Genomic DNA, 18,514 nt, shown 5'->3' with positions numbered 1-18,514 from the left:
TTTTTTTTTTTGTTGTTTCTTTTTTTTCCTGGATTTTTCCGCTTAGCCCTGCCTCTCGGGGTGTATCAATATGCCTGCCTATTCAGCTGGCTATGTTGTCTCTCCTGTCTCTTCCATTGTCTCTCAATTCGTATCTTTGTCCCTCTTTTTGTAATTGTCTCACTCACTCGTTCATCCACCCACCCACTCACTCAGTCACTCACTCACTGTATGCCATGTCTGTCTTCTTTTCTTTTTTTGTTTGCTAACTAAGCCATTTTTCTTTCACTTACATCTCTACTAGCCTGTCTGCTCATCTGTCTGATAGTCTCTCTCTTTCTCTCTCTCTGTCTGTGTCTCTCTCTCTCTTTCTCCCTCCATCAGTTCACTCATCTTTTCCCATTCTCATCATTGCCTCTGTCTCTGACTGTGTCTCTCTATCTGTCTGTCTCTCTCTGGCCTGGTTTGAATCAACCCAGCAGACTCTCTCTTTTGGGGCTCAGCAACATGCGTTGATTGGCTCACACAAAATTTGACTGCACTGTGACATCACAGGCGCCGGAGCCTGCTGATTGGCTGGCACTGGGAGCGGGGGATGGGGAGGGGGCACGCGGGCTGAGACGGCGGGAGGGCTGATGGGAATGGAGAGACTGAGTGACGCTGCTTAGTGCCTACAGGCCCTCTCTCCCTCTCTCTCCCTCTCTCTCTCTCTCACTCTCACTCTCGCTTTTAGTCTCTCTCCCGCTTGCTCTCTACCAGGCTTCGGCTTCTCACATGGTGGAAACTCCAACACTCAAACAGCGCACTCTCGACTGTCACTCTCAGTTCAACCCTTTTCCTCCATAGTGGCTTTCTCCTGCTGGAGGTGGTAGCGGGGATAATAGTGGAACTTCTTGTACTTCATTAAAAAGTGATTCCATTCTTGTATCAAAGATCTCAGGCAGGAAAAACGGAGCAAGCAGCGCCCGATGTCCCACCTCACCAACTCTGCATGTGCTGGGAGAATGGGACCAAAAAACCCCCACCCAAAAAGAGTGTCTTACTGCTTGGTGATGATTCACACCCAAACCCATGTAATGTTTTGTCATGTGACTCTAGTTTCTTCATTTTTAAATGGTCATGACACTTTTTGGCTCATGATTAATGGATCCCTCCGTTGCGTCAACATTTCTCTCTGTGGTTTGTCATGAGTCCCGTCCCTATTTTTGAGTGTGAAAGCTTTTTGATCTGGGTTCTTTTGAACATTGACAGAATTATTTACCTTTTTATTTATCCAGGGAATGTTTATGCGTGCTCGGTAAACTTTCAGCAATGCCCAGCATTTATACAGTTGCATACATTCACATCTATGAGCTGCCCAGTACAGCCTCCTCCACCGTTAGCCACTGAGCATTTGGGGATTAAGTTCCTTGCTCAAAGGCATCTCGACCGTGGTTGTTTAGTAAGAGGCGAGTGTCGCATTCACTTTTCCCAACCCAGATGTTCCCAGCCGGTGTGGCGATTCGAACCACTGACCTTCCGGTCACAAGCCCGCTTAACCTCTAACCTCAAGGCCACCGCCTCCCATACATAGTTGGAAACGAGCAAGATATCTTGTCTTAATTTTCTGTCTCAGGATCGTTCAATTTCAAGTCAGCCTATTTGATATTCAGCAGTGGGACAAAGATGTCACATTGGGAGTGGAGTCTAATGACAAGCTAACACAGGGTAAAGAGTAGACAGGCACAATGTGACGATCTCTCCTCTCCTCTCCTCCTTGTGTTCTTGTAGCAATGTCGAGAGTAGTGAATGTGTGTCTGTGGTTTCCAGATGTAGCTGTCATAGAAATTATACTCTTTACATGCTTGCTGAACTACTGCTGCACTGTTAGTGAACCCACAAGAGGAATTGTTAAACCCTAACGCTTACAGCTTTTATATATCATCAGTCTGTGATGTTCAGTGCATTCCAGGAGTTATTTTGTCGTAAAGTGTTGTAATTTACTTTACCATTACTTCTACTTCAGTTAGGCTAGTGATTTCCTACGTATCCCAGAATGACTTTCGACAGCCCCCTGGAGACGGGGTGTGAACTTGTTGCATTCAGCGGTGGGTTATACAGTACATGTAGGCGGAGAGAGCAATAGCGAAGCGAGAGGTTTTTTCAGTCGAGGAAAAGCGAGAGTCGTGCCCCTTGCTCAGAACGCAGCATTTCTTGTGGCTGCATTGCATTATGGACTATTGAGGCTGCTGTCGGTGGAGAAATTGGTTTCTCTGCCTCTTCTACGATGGATTTCTCCCGGCATGATTGTTGAACGTCGGTGCAAAATGGCGACTCTAGAAAGAAACCCCTGCTCTTTGGTACTGAGGGGCTGACAAACCAACAAAACCTGTGTTGAAATGTTTTTGGGTAGATTTTTCCTTTTTAATCATTCAATGATAATAATACTGGATAGGTTTGGGGGGGTTGGGTGGGAGTGTGCAGAGAAAGAGGGGGAGATGGGGAGTTTGTATCCTGAGTGGTTATGCTGGTGGTTTCTGGGAGATCTTGGGCCTAGTCGGTCAAGATGGCAGGGGCCTGAGGGGGGTGGGGGGGATGGGAGGGGGGAGGTTTGGGGTGAAGGGAGGATAGCTCCAGCTCCAGGCAGCCTACCAAGTGTGGGGTATAATCTGACAGCACTCAGCCAAGACACATGCAGGGCTAAGACCAGGCACCCTACCAAGACTGGGGCCTGTGGGGACGTCCTGGTGAGAGCTAAGCCTCCAATGGGCCTGGAGCGGTGCCAGGAGCCACACACACACACATAGTAGTACACACATAAACGTACACATACATAAGCATACAGACACACAAAAACATACACACACGTGCATGATTGTACGCACTCACACACACACACACACACACACACACACGCACACACACACACGCACACACACACACACACACACACACACACACACACACACACACACACACAAGGGGGGTTTAGAATGAAAGGAGCCATAGGACAAAGAAAGCATGAGGGCTGAGGAAATACAAGGCTACAGTGTGAATGGATGGTTGGGAGAGCCAAATCTGTTGTGTGTTTGTGTGTGTGGGTGTGTTTGTGTGTGTGTGGGTGGGTTGGTGTGTGTGTGTGTATGTGTTTTTGTGCGTGTTGTGCACAACATCTCATTCAGTGAGACCTCCCAACTACGGCTGGAACTGCTATGTATGAAATTAGCCTAATCAAGTTAAACCAACATTTGGTGGATGTCTGTGTTGCACTTTCCTCTTGACTAATTAAGCTGTCATAGTTTGTTCCAACTGGAAATCACCCTGAATGGTTGGATGACCTTGCAACGCTGACTGACATTCTCTCTCTCTCTCGCTCTTTCTTTCTTTCTCTTTCTGTTTTCCATTCCCCCTCTCTTCCCCTTTTCACTCTCTCTCATCCTCTGCAGATTATGTTTATTTTGAGAACTCGTCCAGTAACCCACTGCTGATCAGGAGGATAGAGGAGTTGAACAAGGTGAGTGTGTGACTGAGGTTGGATTTATACCCTCCAACTGATCTGACCTCTTCATGGTAGTCTGTATGTTGCTGTCTAAACCCACACTGAATCTGTTTTGACTGAGTTTGAAGAGATCAGATCCATGTTGCATGGGGGAAAGAATACAATGATGTGATTTAAAAAAAATAATTTTTATTGTTTATTGTACCTGCTTTTTTGTGTTCTTGACTACATCCCTAAAAACATGTTTCCCTTGCCTTTTTAGGTTATTATATGCTTGAATCTTAGAATTGTGTCTTTTGTGATTGGAGGCTACTTTTTATGTCAAATATCACTACTATATTGTATATGTATAATGCTGTGATTCACTGTGTGAAGTTGCAATGTTGTATCTACAAGTTGATGCTCAGGATTAGAACATTTTTTACGTTTCAGGAATTTTAAGGAAGGACCACATAATCATATTCTTGAAAAAGATGCAAAAAATGAAAGATGTTTATTGTGTGAGTGGATAATTATTATTATTATGGCTAAAAAGGTAATCCTGCTTATTATCTAAGATATTCTGTTAGATACTCTGATCACGATTATTAATAACATGATTGAGTGATCTGAGAAAATGAAAATTATTTAACTGCACTTTATGCATCTTATGTCAACATTTTGACTATTTGCAACTACAGCGGTCATTCTAAGCAACATTAAATGTTTCAGTGTTGTCAATATGCCAATGCTCTAATTATTAATTGTGGAAACTAAATTGCACTATGCCAATGCACAGTTAATGCGTACAGTTGATGTGCATTGGCATACTGGGACATTCTTTAGCTTTTTGCTGCGCTGAAAGAAGTACAACAGTATAGTTATGTTAAAGTTATATATGATACATTTAAGAATAGCATTATTACCATATCTTGGCACAAGTATCATGGTAATGTTGCCCTGGAAGCTGTATGGTGATTCCCAACCCGCCTTCTTCTACTACATTGTTTATTTAAAAGAGCAGAAAAAGAGGACTGTCTCTGTAGACTAGTAACAGGTGCCCACTGCCTGTCCCCTGTCCCAGGCTGGGGCTGGATAATATGGAGGCTGTTTAATGTGATTGACACAGAGCTCAGACTGAGCCTTCTGCTCTGCCTGTCACTGTCACTCTTCCTGCTCCTCAGGGATCTCTGGGTCTCTCTACCATAAGGTTTGAGATACAGGTCTAGAAAGTATAGAACGGTGTGAAAACTAATCTTGACAACCTCCAGCTTCTCAAAACTATGGAGAAACACATAAAATTAAAAGTTGTGGAAAACAGTCAACTGTTTTCACCCGAGAGCTTGTGTATGTAATGCCAATGGTCCAACGTGTATATTGAAGAGTTATAAATCAGCAATGTCTTAAAATTTAATGTCTTAAAATTGAGGGCCAGAAATGTAAGAAATTAAAAAATGAAAAATATGTATGAACCTGGTACCAGTTGTCAATCATCACACTGAGAGGCACTGATGGGTGAGCTGTGGGTTGAGTTTAGGTGCTTTAGGTTTAAGTGCCTTGTGCTTTTGCTGAAATGTAAAGGAATCAGACAAAATGTATGACATTAACTTACTTAAAATGTAATGAAATCAGCCTGGGGGATACTTCCAGAAAGTTCACACAGTTTGCTGTTTGGCTGCCAGCTGTTTAGGCTATTCCTTGATGGGTCTTTATGGTCATACAAGTTAATATGTGACATGTCTGCGCAATTGGTAATTATGTTTGCCTTGGAATTTACTTTTTAAATGTGCTGCAGCATCTGTACCGTTTTCTTTGTTTCTCTCATAAAAGCTCACAACACCCACGCTCATCTCATACCGCTGCCTATATTTCATTCATTTTCTCACCTTTTTTGCCCTCGTCAATTCATTTCTCATCATCCTCCATTGTCTTCTCCACTTCTCTAAAGGTCTTTAGACTAAGTCAGGCTTCCAGTTTTGAAGGTGCGCAGCCCCTACCCTCTGAAAATTTCGAAGGGTACTACACTGTTAAGGATTCTTTTCATGAATTTGTAATCAAAAGGGAGTCATATTCTTGATTCTTCTTTTACTTCAGTATTTTATGTTTCTTTGGAAGATTAACTGTGTCCATAATGGCCTGAAGATGTCCATAATGTGTCATGCAACATTCAGTCCTCAACATTCAATTAAATACTTTGTAACCTTAATTTGTTGGAAAAATAATGCATTAGTTCACTTTCCCATTCAGTCACAACAGTAGAAGTGATCTTTTCTCTGTTCCTGCTGCTCTCACCCATGTCTCCAGTGACGATAAGGTGTTTCCAAAATGTATTAAGAAATATGACATATTGACTCTGTTAGCATATTCTTTCTCACTCCATCCATCTCTTTTCTCATCTTGGCTCACTGGTATCTGTTAGGGTTTGGGTTTGCGAGAGAACTCCTAATCCATTATTTTCATGATGCTAGGGCAATGATAGAATAAAAATGTGATTGTTGAGGATATCCAGCTCTTTTAAGAATCAGAGTTTATCAGTATTGCAATTTATGCTGTACTGTAATGTTTATTATTCCATTTTTCTTTTATGTGACTGCTACAAAAGCTGAAATAACATCCCCTGAGGCAATAAAATATTGGTCAATTATACTTAGGAGTAAAAAGCCACAAATCAATTTCTAAACGAGTCCTTATTACTTCTTAGATTTTCTTAGAAGTGTTTTCCTTTTTCAAGTAACATTGTTATGCAGTCCCTCATTTTTTCCCCTGGTAAAATAAAACTATTAAAAACAACTTTGAATCAACATATCAATATAGTATTACTGGGGAAAGTACTGCAACATCATACTGTATTGATTGCTTTTTTTCCACCCACCAGTACCAGTATTAAGGAAGTTTCATTTTGCCCTGTCTTCCTTCACTACGTCTCATAATTATCTGTCTCATATCATCTGGCTGGGCAGTGAGTCTGCCTGCTTCTCTCTCTACCAGTCAGATCTTAGGACTGAATAAATCTACACACAAACCACAACACACCTCTCTACGCTGTCCTGATCGCTGAAACGCTTATTGATTGCGATTGGAAGACTTGCTCTAGTCTAGCACTGCGTGTTCAGTCAAACTTAAAAACTAGCCTCACCCATGGGTTTTATCTGTTTGTGTGTATGTGCGTGCATGTGCGGGTGCTCTGTGTGCGGCACCACTTGTTGCCGTGGTAACGCCGATTGTCTCTGGTTTGCAGACAGCCAATGGGAACGTGGAGGCCAAAGTGGTGTGTTTTTACCGGCGCAGGGACATCTCCAGCACACTCATCGCCCTGGCAGACAAACATGCAAGTGAGTGACTGACCATAACCCAGCCAGCAAACATTCGGCATCAAATACTCCAGAATGCCATCCAATATTTAAAGCAGGGCCTTGTTGAGTGCCCTCTTCAGTTATTTTCCATTGCAAAGTTATTGTAATGCTTTCATATCCAATCGAACAAGGCCCAGAACTGAAAAATGCAACTTGATTTGTTAAGTTGTTGGATTGTAAATCCTGTTTGCACACCAGATTTTCACACAGGACATTAAAGAATTTAATTGGATTGAGAGAATTTGTGCGTTCGGTTTCTCGGTTGAGAGAAGTGATCCGGACTGCAGCCCTTCTTCTGTTAGGCCTGACTGCAGACAGTATCCGCTCTGCTGGATATATCAATATGAAGACACCTGTATATGTGTGTGTGAATGTTTGCGTATGTGTTATTCACTGTGTCTGCCTGTTTAAGCGTGGGTGTGTAGCCTGTACTTGAATGTGGTGTTGTTCTCCAGAGCTTGGAGCAGGCTCCGCAGTATCTGGTGGTGCTGGCAGGCTGGTAGACTTTGCGGCTGGGCCATACCTCAAACAGCACTGTATGGGCCTTTAATGTTCGGGGTACCAGACCATTTTTCAGGGAGAAAGAAAGACAGACAGTGATTGGTGGTTTGAAAAATGGTGAGGGGGAAAGAAAGAGAGAAACACAAAGGCCCAGACAGAAGGAGATAGTGGATTAAAGATGGCTTGTAACAAAGAGAGAGTGCGGAAGAACAAGTGAGTCGCAGGTAGAGAAAGAAAGTGTTGCTTGAAGGCCAGTGCCATTCTTGACTGGCCTGGTCACCCCCCTGTGGGCAGTTGGAGCTGATGCCCTCAGGGCACCGATTTGCCTAAACTCAAAAGAGTGAAAGAACCAAGGACGCATTTATCCCACTCGAGGTAGATGCCTTAATTTGCACGACATGGTTTAACCTGTTTTGCATGTACAAGAACTTTTTTTAATTTTGTACTAATCACCCACCAGTACCAGTATTAAGGAAGTTTCATATCTAATTAGCGATAATTTTGAGCTGTATCCCTCTCCCACTCCCCTCTGATCTTACCATCTGATGTTATACGGTGTACCGTGTATGTTGTGGTGATTTGTTAGGTGGTTGGGTTGCAGAACTTGTCTGCAAGTCCACTTTTTCCCCAATATAGATTTGAAATGAGTTGAATTGAGAGAGTTTATGCACTATGTTTCTCAGTTGAGAGCGGACCTCCAGTCTGCAGCTCCTCTTCCGCCCAGCATCCATTCTGCTGGGGAACACTGCTAGCTACACATGGCTCCGTCTTCAGTATACCCAGGGTGGGAAAATACCACCACCCACTAGCCACATGCTGGTAAATTTTGGCTGTTGCTGGGAAGTTAGTCATCCCTACCAGCCACCTTAACACTTAACCAACCATCACTTGGTGATCCTTTTACACTCGAAAAGTGTAGCCTAGTTGGCTGGTAAAATAGCAGAAGTTTCTGGTGAATTTTGGAATTTACCAGCTACTGTGGCCTGTGGAGGCAAAAAGTTACTTTTCCTCACTGAGTACGACACTGGCGCTAGTTTAAGTTCAACGTTTTTTAATGTTAAAATACGGGAAGTAGACCCACTCTGACTTGACCAGGCCTACCAGCAGACAGTGCTGTCATATGAACAGTGGAAACTCTGCCATCCTGGCAGCCCAGGCTAGCAAAACCAACCACTAGACTTTGGCTGGGTGTGGTGGGCTAGATGTTGGCTCTTGGGGTGTGAAAGGGAGTGTGTGTGTGTGTGTGTGAGCTACCGAGTGTCCTGTTTGAATGAGTGCACATGTGTGTTTGTGTGAGCGCATGTGCTTGCATTTGTGTGTGTGTGACCCTAACCACAGAGTCACAGTGGAGGCCTGGGGGTGTATCTGTGGCAGAAGGGGATTGTTTGTTCTATTGGACCACACAGCATCAGTCTGGAGTGTGTGTCCCTTTAAGAGCCGCTGTGTTTATTTTTGAGCTGTGTGTGTGTGCGCGCGAGTGTGTACATTGCCATGTAGCTTTGTGCTGAGTGTGTATGAGCGTGCTTTATAAAGTGCTCGTGTTCGTATGTGTGTATCTTCACTTAAAACATGCACAGTGTGCATTCATGTGCGTTCATGTTCATGTGTTTGTGTTCTTTGTGTGTTTGTGCACATCACTGTGAAATGGGATGCTACATTCTCGTGTATGTGCGCAGTAATTTTTGCAGGATTTTTGGTTCCACTGCCGATGATTCAGAAAGAAAATTATTCTGATGTATCTGCGGATAGTAATTTATTTTTGTAGTATCACTGCTCCGCAGCATAAGTCAGCATTATAACCCCTCTCTAGGCCCAATTCTCAACCTGAATTTTTGAAAAGAATTATTTGGGGATTTTGTTTAGAATGATGCTTTCTTGCCATTGGTTTAGTATAAAGTAAATGTAAAAATCTTACATAAAACCAAAAGTCATTTACCCCAAATCTCAGTTTTGTTGCAATATTGGTAGTAACAAACCGCAAAGCCGATATCGGTTGGTGATATTGGCACACTGATACATTGGGCAGAGCCTTGTTTCTGTAAGTGTAGTAATGTTTGTATAGCCTGTTCCTATATGGGCCTCTTGGTTCTGGCTGTGCTCTGCCAGCAGCAGTTCGGTAAGGGGCTCCCAGACATTTGCAATATGTGAAAAATGCATGGCAGGAATGGCTACGCACCGCATGGGTGTGGGCTGTATCCTGTCTGTGTTTCTGTAGCTGCAGCCTCAGTGTGTACGAGCGTGTGTGTGTCTTTTTGTCAGCGTATGTGTGTGCATGCTTGTGTGTGCACATGTGTGTGCTTATGTATGCATGGTGAACTTGAGTTTGTAGCTCAGGGCCCTTTCACGGGAATTGCTGGAGGGGTGCATTTAATTCAGTTCGTTATGGATCAGTGGAGAATGGCAGTTGAGTGTGTGTGTGTGTGTATGCGTGTGTCTTTGTGTGTGTCTGCTGTGAGTCATTGATCAAATATTTTCCTTACCGAGATTCTTAGCACTCCCTCAATGGGGCCTCTGACTCCGCCCTTACTCTTAGCCGTAGCCCCTCCCCCGTGACCATAGCAGCCTCCTGAGTGGTCGGTTACGGTGGCGGACTTGGCATTTCACCTCCCTGGCCCGTCCCCTCAGACATTTGAATTTGCCATGACTCAAACTTTTTTTCTATTTTTAAGATGTGGCTCCTAGCTCCCATAAACAAAAGACAACAGTGTTGCCAGTGAACTGATTCACAAAAGTAGAAGCAGTTCAGCTAAAGTCTATATATATATATTAGCCACTGGTTTCTTACATTATGGCTGGGGTCCCAAAGTGGATCGTAGACCTACTTCATTTGGGCCATATGCCATTTGCTGGACGCCTTTATCCAAAGCGCCTTACAATACCACAGTGAATACATTTTTAGCTTGGGAGGCCCCAGTTGGAAACAAACCCCCTCACCCTGGCAGTAGTAGTGACATGTTATATGCCTTGAGTTACACAACCACTCTCCCTTTGACAAGAGCCATGATATGTTATAATGGGACTAGGTCCTAGGGTGAGAGGATAAATTTCTCATTTGCATCCCAGGCTGCAAAGCTTTAGGAACCGCAGCCTCACCCACTGCAATGATTACAAAGAGGAGGCAACATCCTTCCCTTGTGTTGACATCATTACATATTTGACCATTATGCCTATTATGGAGACCATAGAGGTTTTCTACTGTAATTCACAAATCTTAAGTAGACTATTAATCTTGTTTGGTTTGTTACGATGACAAATGTTATTGATTGTATTTCAGGAAGGAATATGGGGAAATTATGTTTCAAAAATGCTTACGGTATGTGTGTCACTTCTGTTCGGGCAGATGGGTATGTTGTGTCCATGGTGTGCTGCAACAAACCTTTTGTAACTTGTTAACCTTTCTTCTTCAAGCCATTGTTTTTGATGATTGGCCACCATTCACATTTCTCATTCACATCTGTGTGAGTGTGATAATTCATCTGTATGGAAGAAAGGTCATTCTTTCTGAAACACTATGCACAAGTGATTATATGCAGAAATACTTGAAGACTTTGCATCAGTCCCTCATTCTGCTACTGTTAATATATCTCTATATGTTTGAATTCCCAAATCTGATCGCTCAATACATGATGCATAATACACTGTTGTACTGTCCACTTTGCTTTACACATTCTTGGAGGATTGTAGCTACATTGTCAGCTCCAACAACTCCAATGATAATGGAATAAAAACTCTGCAATTCCAGCTCCAGAAAAAAGCCCAAAAGCAAAACAAGTCCCATTGTAACAGTAATTGAGGGGACACCAGAAATTGAACAGTGCTACAGTACTACATTGTCTTACTCTTTTGGAATATGCTGTGACCCCAAGAAATAACTGTTTGCTTCACTGTGCACTTGTGTAAGGTGGAATGATGTTAAAATTGGAGTTAATTGAATTCAATATTGTTTTGAACTAGGGATGCAAATTTTCAGAAATTTCCTTAATCGATCGTCGGTCACGTTAATGACCAATTAATCATTATGTAAAAAACAGCTTTTGACATAGAAAATAGAAAATACAAAATGCGTGTTTTTACACCTGTCTTTAGGCCTACTCAACAAGTTACTCAACCAAGCGTAATTCAAGAGTCGGGACCCCCGACAACGGACGTCAGTGTTTCCCACAGGCATAACGTACATTATCGATTAATATATGCTTGATCGATCAAATTGTTAATGGTGATTAATCCATCGTCGATTAATCATTAACATCCCTATTTTGAACTTGTCCTTGATTGGGCAAACTTGTCATCTGGTGTGCCTAACTTACACATCTTGTAGACTACAAGCACATTCACTCCTTTAAAAGTTTGAACAGTTGAACTGAGTGAACCATGTTATTTTCCTTCTGCCCAATGACTTTGTGGGGAAGCATCAATCTGCCTATAGCTGTCTGCCTCTGTCTCCACTCCTGCCACCTCTGCATGGACATGCACTGTATCATAGAGGGGAAGTCAGTGTGTTAAGGTAATAACAGTGCGCTGTACTCTCCTCACCTCCTTCTCTCGCCCTTAGGCCTCCTCTTTCCTCTCCTTTCCCTCCCCTTTCCCTCTCTCCGCATGGTAAGGCGACTCATTCATCAATAATTGATAATTGGTTGGGACAGGTGAGATGGAGAGGCAATTTGTGGAGAGTATGGTGTGGGTGCGCTGCCAGGAGATTGGCTTGGAGGCTGAGAGGAGAGGAGAAGGACTGAGGCTGGGGAGTTGAGTTGCTACTCAAGGACACACAGCCGGGGGCCGGTGGGCAGAGCCAACCTGCCGATACACCACTGTATAACCCTGCCCTGCAGGTGCACACTCACAAGGGTGTGTGTCTTTGTGTGTGTGTGTGTGTGTGTGTGTGTGTGTGTGTGTGTCTTTGTGTGAGAGGGAACACACATGCATATACACAGTATGTGTGTGCATGCAGACACAGAGTAATGCATATGTACTTGAGCTGAACATTTAATTAAAAAAAAGTTGAAATCGCAATATGAACTCTTGTAATTTCCAAACCGCAGAGACTGCAATTAATTTCTTAAGAGAGGGTCCAAAATGGACTAAAACAATTTATTTTAGAGCTCCGGGTAATCTTTGGTCCATGAATCAAGTATAATATTGGTAAAAACCTGTCATAATACTCAAACTCAGCAAATCCTGCACAAACAATTTTTTTTTTTTTAAATAATCAATTTTCTTTAAACAATTTTAAAGTTCTAAAAAATGTATGAAGAAAAACTTGATGAAATTATCGCAGTTAAATCGCAATTGCAATATTCTGTCAAATAATCACAATTGGATTTTTTGTCAATATCTTTCAGCCCTAATATGTACACAAGTGCGCGGGCACACACACACACACACACACACACACACACACACACACAGTAACACTCCACTCAGAACTGCAGCGTCCTTCCCCATATTCTGTTGGAGGCTGAAAACTCATCCCATAAAGAAGTACCTCACATCAACCTCTACACTGAATCACATCTCCTCTCCTGTATCGTCCTCACCTACTCGCTCTAATATGCTCTTATCTTGAAGGAAAGAAAATCCTTCAACCCCTCTTAAGCTCGTATTTCTCTTATTTCTGTTCCTGGCACTTCCTCTTACATGATCATTTGAGGGTACAGGAATATTGTCAGGGAGCGCTTTTGCTCTGAAACTTGCACTGCTTACTGTTGGTTGATTGTAATGCTGAAGAGCTAAGAATTGAAGCCGCCTGGCTGGATGACGCTAAATGCCTAAAATGTAATTGTAAATCTAAAACATGTTGTGTACATGCACACAACACAAGAATTGGGTACACACAAAGAACACGTTTTACACATACCACACATCCGTACGCTTGCTCTCTCTCTTACGCACACACAGCTCATGTTCACACACACACACATTTTGTGGTGTCACACATTTGTGGACTGAGATGCCCCACTTGCCTTCCTATCCTGTTCTCATTTCACAGCTCCCCACCTGATTTGCTATTACCTTTCCATATTTTTTTTTTTTTTATATCGAGGCCTATATTTTGTTGCTTTTACACTGGAGAAGATGGAGTCGGGGCTATGCTGTGTGTCTAAGACTGTGTGTGTGTGTGCGTATATGCTCCCGCTGGGCACTGATAGTGTGTCTGGTGGGTGCTGAGTGCTTGGGAGAGTGAGGGAGTGAAGGAGTACTTATTGATTTTGGCCACACATCTCTTCTCCTGAAAATCCCTTGATTGCTTTTGTTCTGCTCCCCGTCTCCCTCTCCCTGTCTCGCTTCCTCTAATGAAAGTCCAAATGAATTGGAGCACGCACTGACTGGTCTCTCTCTCTCTCCGTTTCGCTTTTGCTCTCTCGCTGTCCTCCTTACTCTCTCTACCGCTGTCTCTCCCTGGCTCTTTCCCTGCCTGTCTCTCTCTTTTTCTCGCTCTCTCGCTCTCCTTCCTGATTTCTCTATTGCTCCCTTTCCTCCTCTCTCTCTCTCTTTCTCGCGGTCTTTATGTCTGTCTCTCTTTCTTTGTTTCTCTTATGCTCCCTTGGTCTTCATCACTTTATCACACTCTCTCCCTCTGCTATTCTGCCTGTTTTTGTCTGGCTTTCTGTTCATCTGTCTCACCTTTCCCTCTGTCCTTCTCCCTCCTCCCTCCATCTCTCTCTAGTGGCTCCTCCTCTTTTCTCCATCTTCCTCCCCTATAGACGAGGAAGAGAGCATGTGGTAGAGATGTTGCCAACCAGCAGCAGCTGAATCTATTCTTATAGAATGACTCAGACACCTGACTGACTCATATGGACTGATAACCCACCAACAATCCCTCTGTCCATTCATCCTTGGCCTATCCTATTCTCAAGGAGTGTTTTTCGTCCAGTGTCCTCTGCCTTCGATTCTTGCTCTCTCTAGACTTAGTGTCTGTGTGTGTGTGTTTGTGCGTGTTGCAGGGATTTTCCTGGGTTTTTTTTTTTCAGCCAAGGCACCAGGAAGCCCCGAAGGTGGTGTAACAGCACAACATACTCCCCAGCCTCTATGGTGCAGAGCCATACCTGCTGACATTGACTTCTGAAAATGAGCACAATCACTCAACACACACACACTCACACTCGCATAGAGACCATTGTAGTTGTCTATCGTGCTACTGGTCGCACTATTGTGTCTTTTTATGGCTATGCTGGCCTTATTGATGTTTGTGTAACATAGAAGGCCAACCAGATGGCCGCCCACCTGCCATATAGCCAATATCGTTCCTTTAGTCTGAACGCGCATAGGAGTGTGAAAGAAACACACGATGCGATCAAAGAGCATAGTGTGATGTGTAACTCACCAGTGCAAATGACTTGTACAAAGACTGCAATTAACTATATTATGAGAATTGCTCTGAAATACAGGAGATTACTCTGAGTAATGATGTCAAGGAAATACAATAGGAGAGTGTTAAAATAAAGGGGAAGCCTGGGGAAAACTAATAGTGCGATCCACTATGAAATCCAGGGCGTAACCTTTGTGGTCTGGGCAGTATTGCAGAATTGGAAGGGGGAAACCCTAGCATGGTGTTTTGTGATTGTATATGCGTGCTTCATGTAGGCAGAATTTGTGAGGTGGGTTTGTAAAATACCTGCGTATGCGTACATGAGTCTCTTCCTCCCTGGAGGCTTCATTGTTCCAGCTCATCAAGTGTGCATCCTTGTGCGTTATGCCTGCTTCTTGGGCGCCTGAGACTTGAGAGTGTGACTGCAGCCAATATATCTGCATCCCTCTTTTTCCCTACGGACATCATTGTTCCAGCTCATCTGATGTGCGTGTGTTTGACCTTTGCCCCCCCCCACCCACCCAGGGGAGCTGGAGGAGGAGATGGAGAATCCGGAGATGGTGGACCTCCCCGAGAAACAGAAACACCAGCTCAGACACAGAGAGCTCTTCCTGTCCCGCCAGCTGGAGTCCTTACCCGCCACACACATCAGGTACACTGCTGTGCATCGTCCTGACATGGGATATATCTTTTTCTTTCTTTCTCTATCTCTTTACTTCTCTCTTTATTTCTCTCTCTGTCTTTCTTTCTTCCATCAAGGTACTGTGCTGACAGCAAATGCCCATCCTTGCTTTGGATCAAGCTGCACTTGCTGTGCGCTGTTTTAATTTTCTAGGTAGCATACATTAATTTCTAGCAGCATATTATGCTACTCAAATGGTGGCATTGCAAAGCCCTGACACTAATCGCATTAATTTCTAATAGAGCTTCCAGTTTGACTGCTTTCCCCCCAGTATTTGTAGTTTTTGTTCTATCCTGACTGTATTCTTGTATAATACACATCTTTACATTACATACATTGTATTATCCTGTTTGAATTGCTATAATATATACCAAGTACATTTTTACCCCCAGGATTCTGTGCTTGGCTATAAAGGCTGCAATTTTCTGACCTAAAGTTGGTGAATGATAATAATGTGATACTTTATTGATTCCCCCAGTCCAGGGTCAGAGTGCATGGTCAGCTACAGAACAGCTATGATGGTTGAAAGATGGTTGGGGGCAGTTTGAGTTAGTCAGCTTTCAGCTGGTCACAACCAACTCGAGCACAAAATAATCCACACAAATGCAGTGTACATACTTGGCACTGAATGTCAACGGAAAGCTGATTCTACATTTAGAATCGCCATTGCCCATCGGTAAGCTCCAGGCAAAGCCAGCCAATCATTAGAGTGTTGTTATTTGACATTTCCGAAGAGTTGTAGGGCTAACAAAACCAGACCTGCTCTAATAAAAATGCAGATGATGCTATGATGTGGACAGTTTTCCATTTTTATGACCAAATAATAAACTTGAGATTTTCAGTCAGACTTGGATCAAGTATTGTTCCAGACTCATTGGGTTGATCCAGGCTTGATGACTGACTAACGTTGACTGAAAGATTTCTTGTGTTGAGTAGAAGACCTGGGTCAAATATTATTCTTACAATAGTTCTTTGCACTGTAGTGAGGTTTACCGCATCATTGCCATTCACATGCTACAGGATGTGTTGCCAGTCACAGAAAAGTATATTTAATTCATTTTTCAAATAGTGCAAACAAGCTGTCACTCCTTATGCTGTCCTGTGTGGCAAAGCATACCTATTTGTTGCAGATTAAAACAAACTAAGAATGTTTTTTTCCTAATACTGTTACCCAGGTCTGATGAGTCCGTTTAGTGAGTTTTTAAGCTTGATTAGTTTTCTAACTTGACACCAGTGTGCAGCAAGGTCAAGCAAGGTGTTTGATTTATTGCTTTGCCAAATCATATTTGCTCCAGGCTGGAGAGGTATGACTAATGAGTTGATAAATAATTTGGATTCAAACAGTGGCAGTTCTCTGCTCTGCTCAGCAGGGGCAGGGAGTGACCAAGATGAGTGCTGTCGACACACTGACCCCTGATTGCTCAAATAACAGTTCGCTGTAATCAGAACAGAGTCAATCTCATCATTGCAGACTCTCAGATGCATCCTAGATCAAAGTAGCTTCCTCGACGGTTTCACTTGAAGGGTCTAGTTTGGACCAGCTTTCATCTCTTACTTATATAACACCAATATCTACTGAACTGTAAGCCCTGTCTAATATTCTGTGTTTCACATGTTAACCATTCCCTCTGTTTGTTTCTTCCTCCTGTCCTTCCCTCCTTCCAATCTTCTCTCCTTCTTTCCTTCATTCTTCCCCTACTTCCTTCCTCTCTTGCTCCCTTACTTTTTGCCCCTTCCTTTCTCCCCTCCTTCCTTTTTGCCCTTATCTTCTGTCCACCCTCCCTGCCTTCCTTTTCTTCCTTACCTCCTTTCCTTACTTCCTTCCTGGCTGTGTGTGATTGGTTGATTCCAGGGGGAAGTGCTGTGTGACACTGCTGAATGAGACAGAAGCTCTGAAGTCCTACCTGGACAGAGAGGTATGTATACCAGCTCACCATGCCCAATAATATGATGGGATATCCTGAATATTATAATTAGGTGTATTAGGTTTTAGGGTGTGTGTGTGTATGTGTGTGTGTGTGTGTGTGTGTGTGGGAGAGAGGCTTATGAGTTTGGAGAGTCTCATTGCCCAATGAATTATTCAACGTGTTGACCCAGAATGTTTCTTTTCACATACAGTAATGAGGAGACGAGAGACTAGCAGAGGGGCAAACACACACACATGCGCTCCACTCTTCCGTCTCTTTACTTCCCCATCTCTCTTCCTGTTCCTTTCATTCCATCCTCACATGTTTCCCTGCTATCTTTATTTCCCAGGATGCCTTCTTCTACTCGCTGGTGTATGACCCTCAGCAGAAAACTCTGCTGGCTGATAAGGGCGAGATCCGCGTGGGGAACAAGTACCAGGCTGACATCACGGACCTCCTGAAAGAAGGTACATCACATTTACATCTTCGGCATTTAACTTGACGCTCTTATCCAGAGCAACTTACTCTCAGGGTAGCAAATTAACTTTTTCTGCAGGGGGCTTTTTTTCCTCGTTGTGTACTGATTTCTTTTGCAAGCATTTTTGGGCGTTAATAGGGTAATCTGATCCATAAACGGTACGAGACGAGATAATTTTTCACCGGCGTTCTTTGCAACTGCCCCATTCTCAGGGAACATTTATGAACTTTGAAGAGCTTTATTGCCCCAAGGCACTGTTTATTTCCCTTCCTATTTTTTTTTTTTTTTAAAGTAAAGTAAAAAAACAACTAATCTAGGTTACCATGGCAACCACAGCGCTAGCATGCTCATACATATCCAAGCATTTAGAATAAAAGGCAGATAATATCTATGCGCTGCACGACTCTCTGCTCTGAGCTCTTTGGCTCAGTGGAAGGGCCTCGCATGCCTGTGTTACCCCAACCGATCAAATCTAATCCCGCAGCAATGGGACAAATTATGCAACATTATGTCGAAGTGTGTGTGTGTAGACCCCTGATGATTTTACAGTCACTCAAAGACTATGGAGAGGGTGGGGTGCATTGGAGCTCGTAGTTTCTGGCCAAACTGCAAAGCTGGAATTTGTCAAAAGTTTCACATCAAAAGCTGATTTTAAATGTAGCCCTGATCTGAACCCTAACGATAATCTCACTTTAGACCTTATGCCTCACCCTAACATTAAATAGAGACTATTGGTTTTTATGACCATCAGTTTTGAAAGATCTAGAGTGTTTTTGGTATTTATTTCTTTTACTTTGTGACTTGTTCAGAATGTTAATACCCTTTACTATTTATTATTATTAGGGTTTGAA

General features: G+C 43.1%; 1 protein-coding gene across 4 annotated transcripts in view; it reads left to right on the top strand.

Moving 5' to 3' along the window:
• Positions 1-18,514, top strand: part of mta1 (metastasis associated 1) — a 36,704-nt gene that overhangs the window by 4,155 nt on the left and 14,035 nt on the right. For 2 of the 4 annotated variants that reach the window (XM_078289525.1, XM_071915652.2), the window contains exons 2-6: positions 3,405-3,472; positions 6,675-6,768; positions 15,122-15,248; positions 17,131-17,194; positions 17,535-17,652. In XM_078289525.1, the coding sequence (XP_078145651.1) occupies positions 3,405-3,472; positions 6,675-6,768; positions 15,122-15,248; positions 17,131-17,194; positions 17,535-17,652 (471 nt within the window). Of the gene's footprint in view, positions 1-3,404; positions 3,473-6,674; positions 6,769-11,689; positions 11,795-15,121; positions 15,249-17,130; positions 17,195-17,534; positions 17,653-18,514 lie in introns of those variants that run through there. The other 2 variants (XM_078289528.1, XM_078289527.1) reach the window with 2 other exon arrangements.

The sequence above is a fragment of the Centroberyx gerrardi genome, chromosome 17 (assembly GCF_048128805.1).
Source record: "Centroberyx gerrardi isolate f3 chromosome 17, fCenGer3.hap1.cur.20231027, whole genome shotgun sequence".
Classification (NCBI taxonomy): Eukaryota; Metazoa; Chordata; class Actinopteri; order Beryciformes; family Berycidae; genus Centroberyx; species Centroberyx gerrardi.
This window is presented reverse-complemented; position numbering and strand designations above follow the sequence as displayed.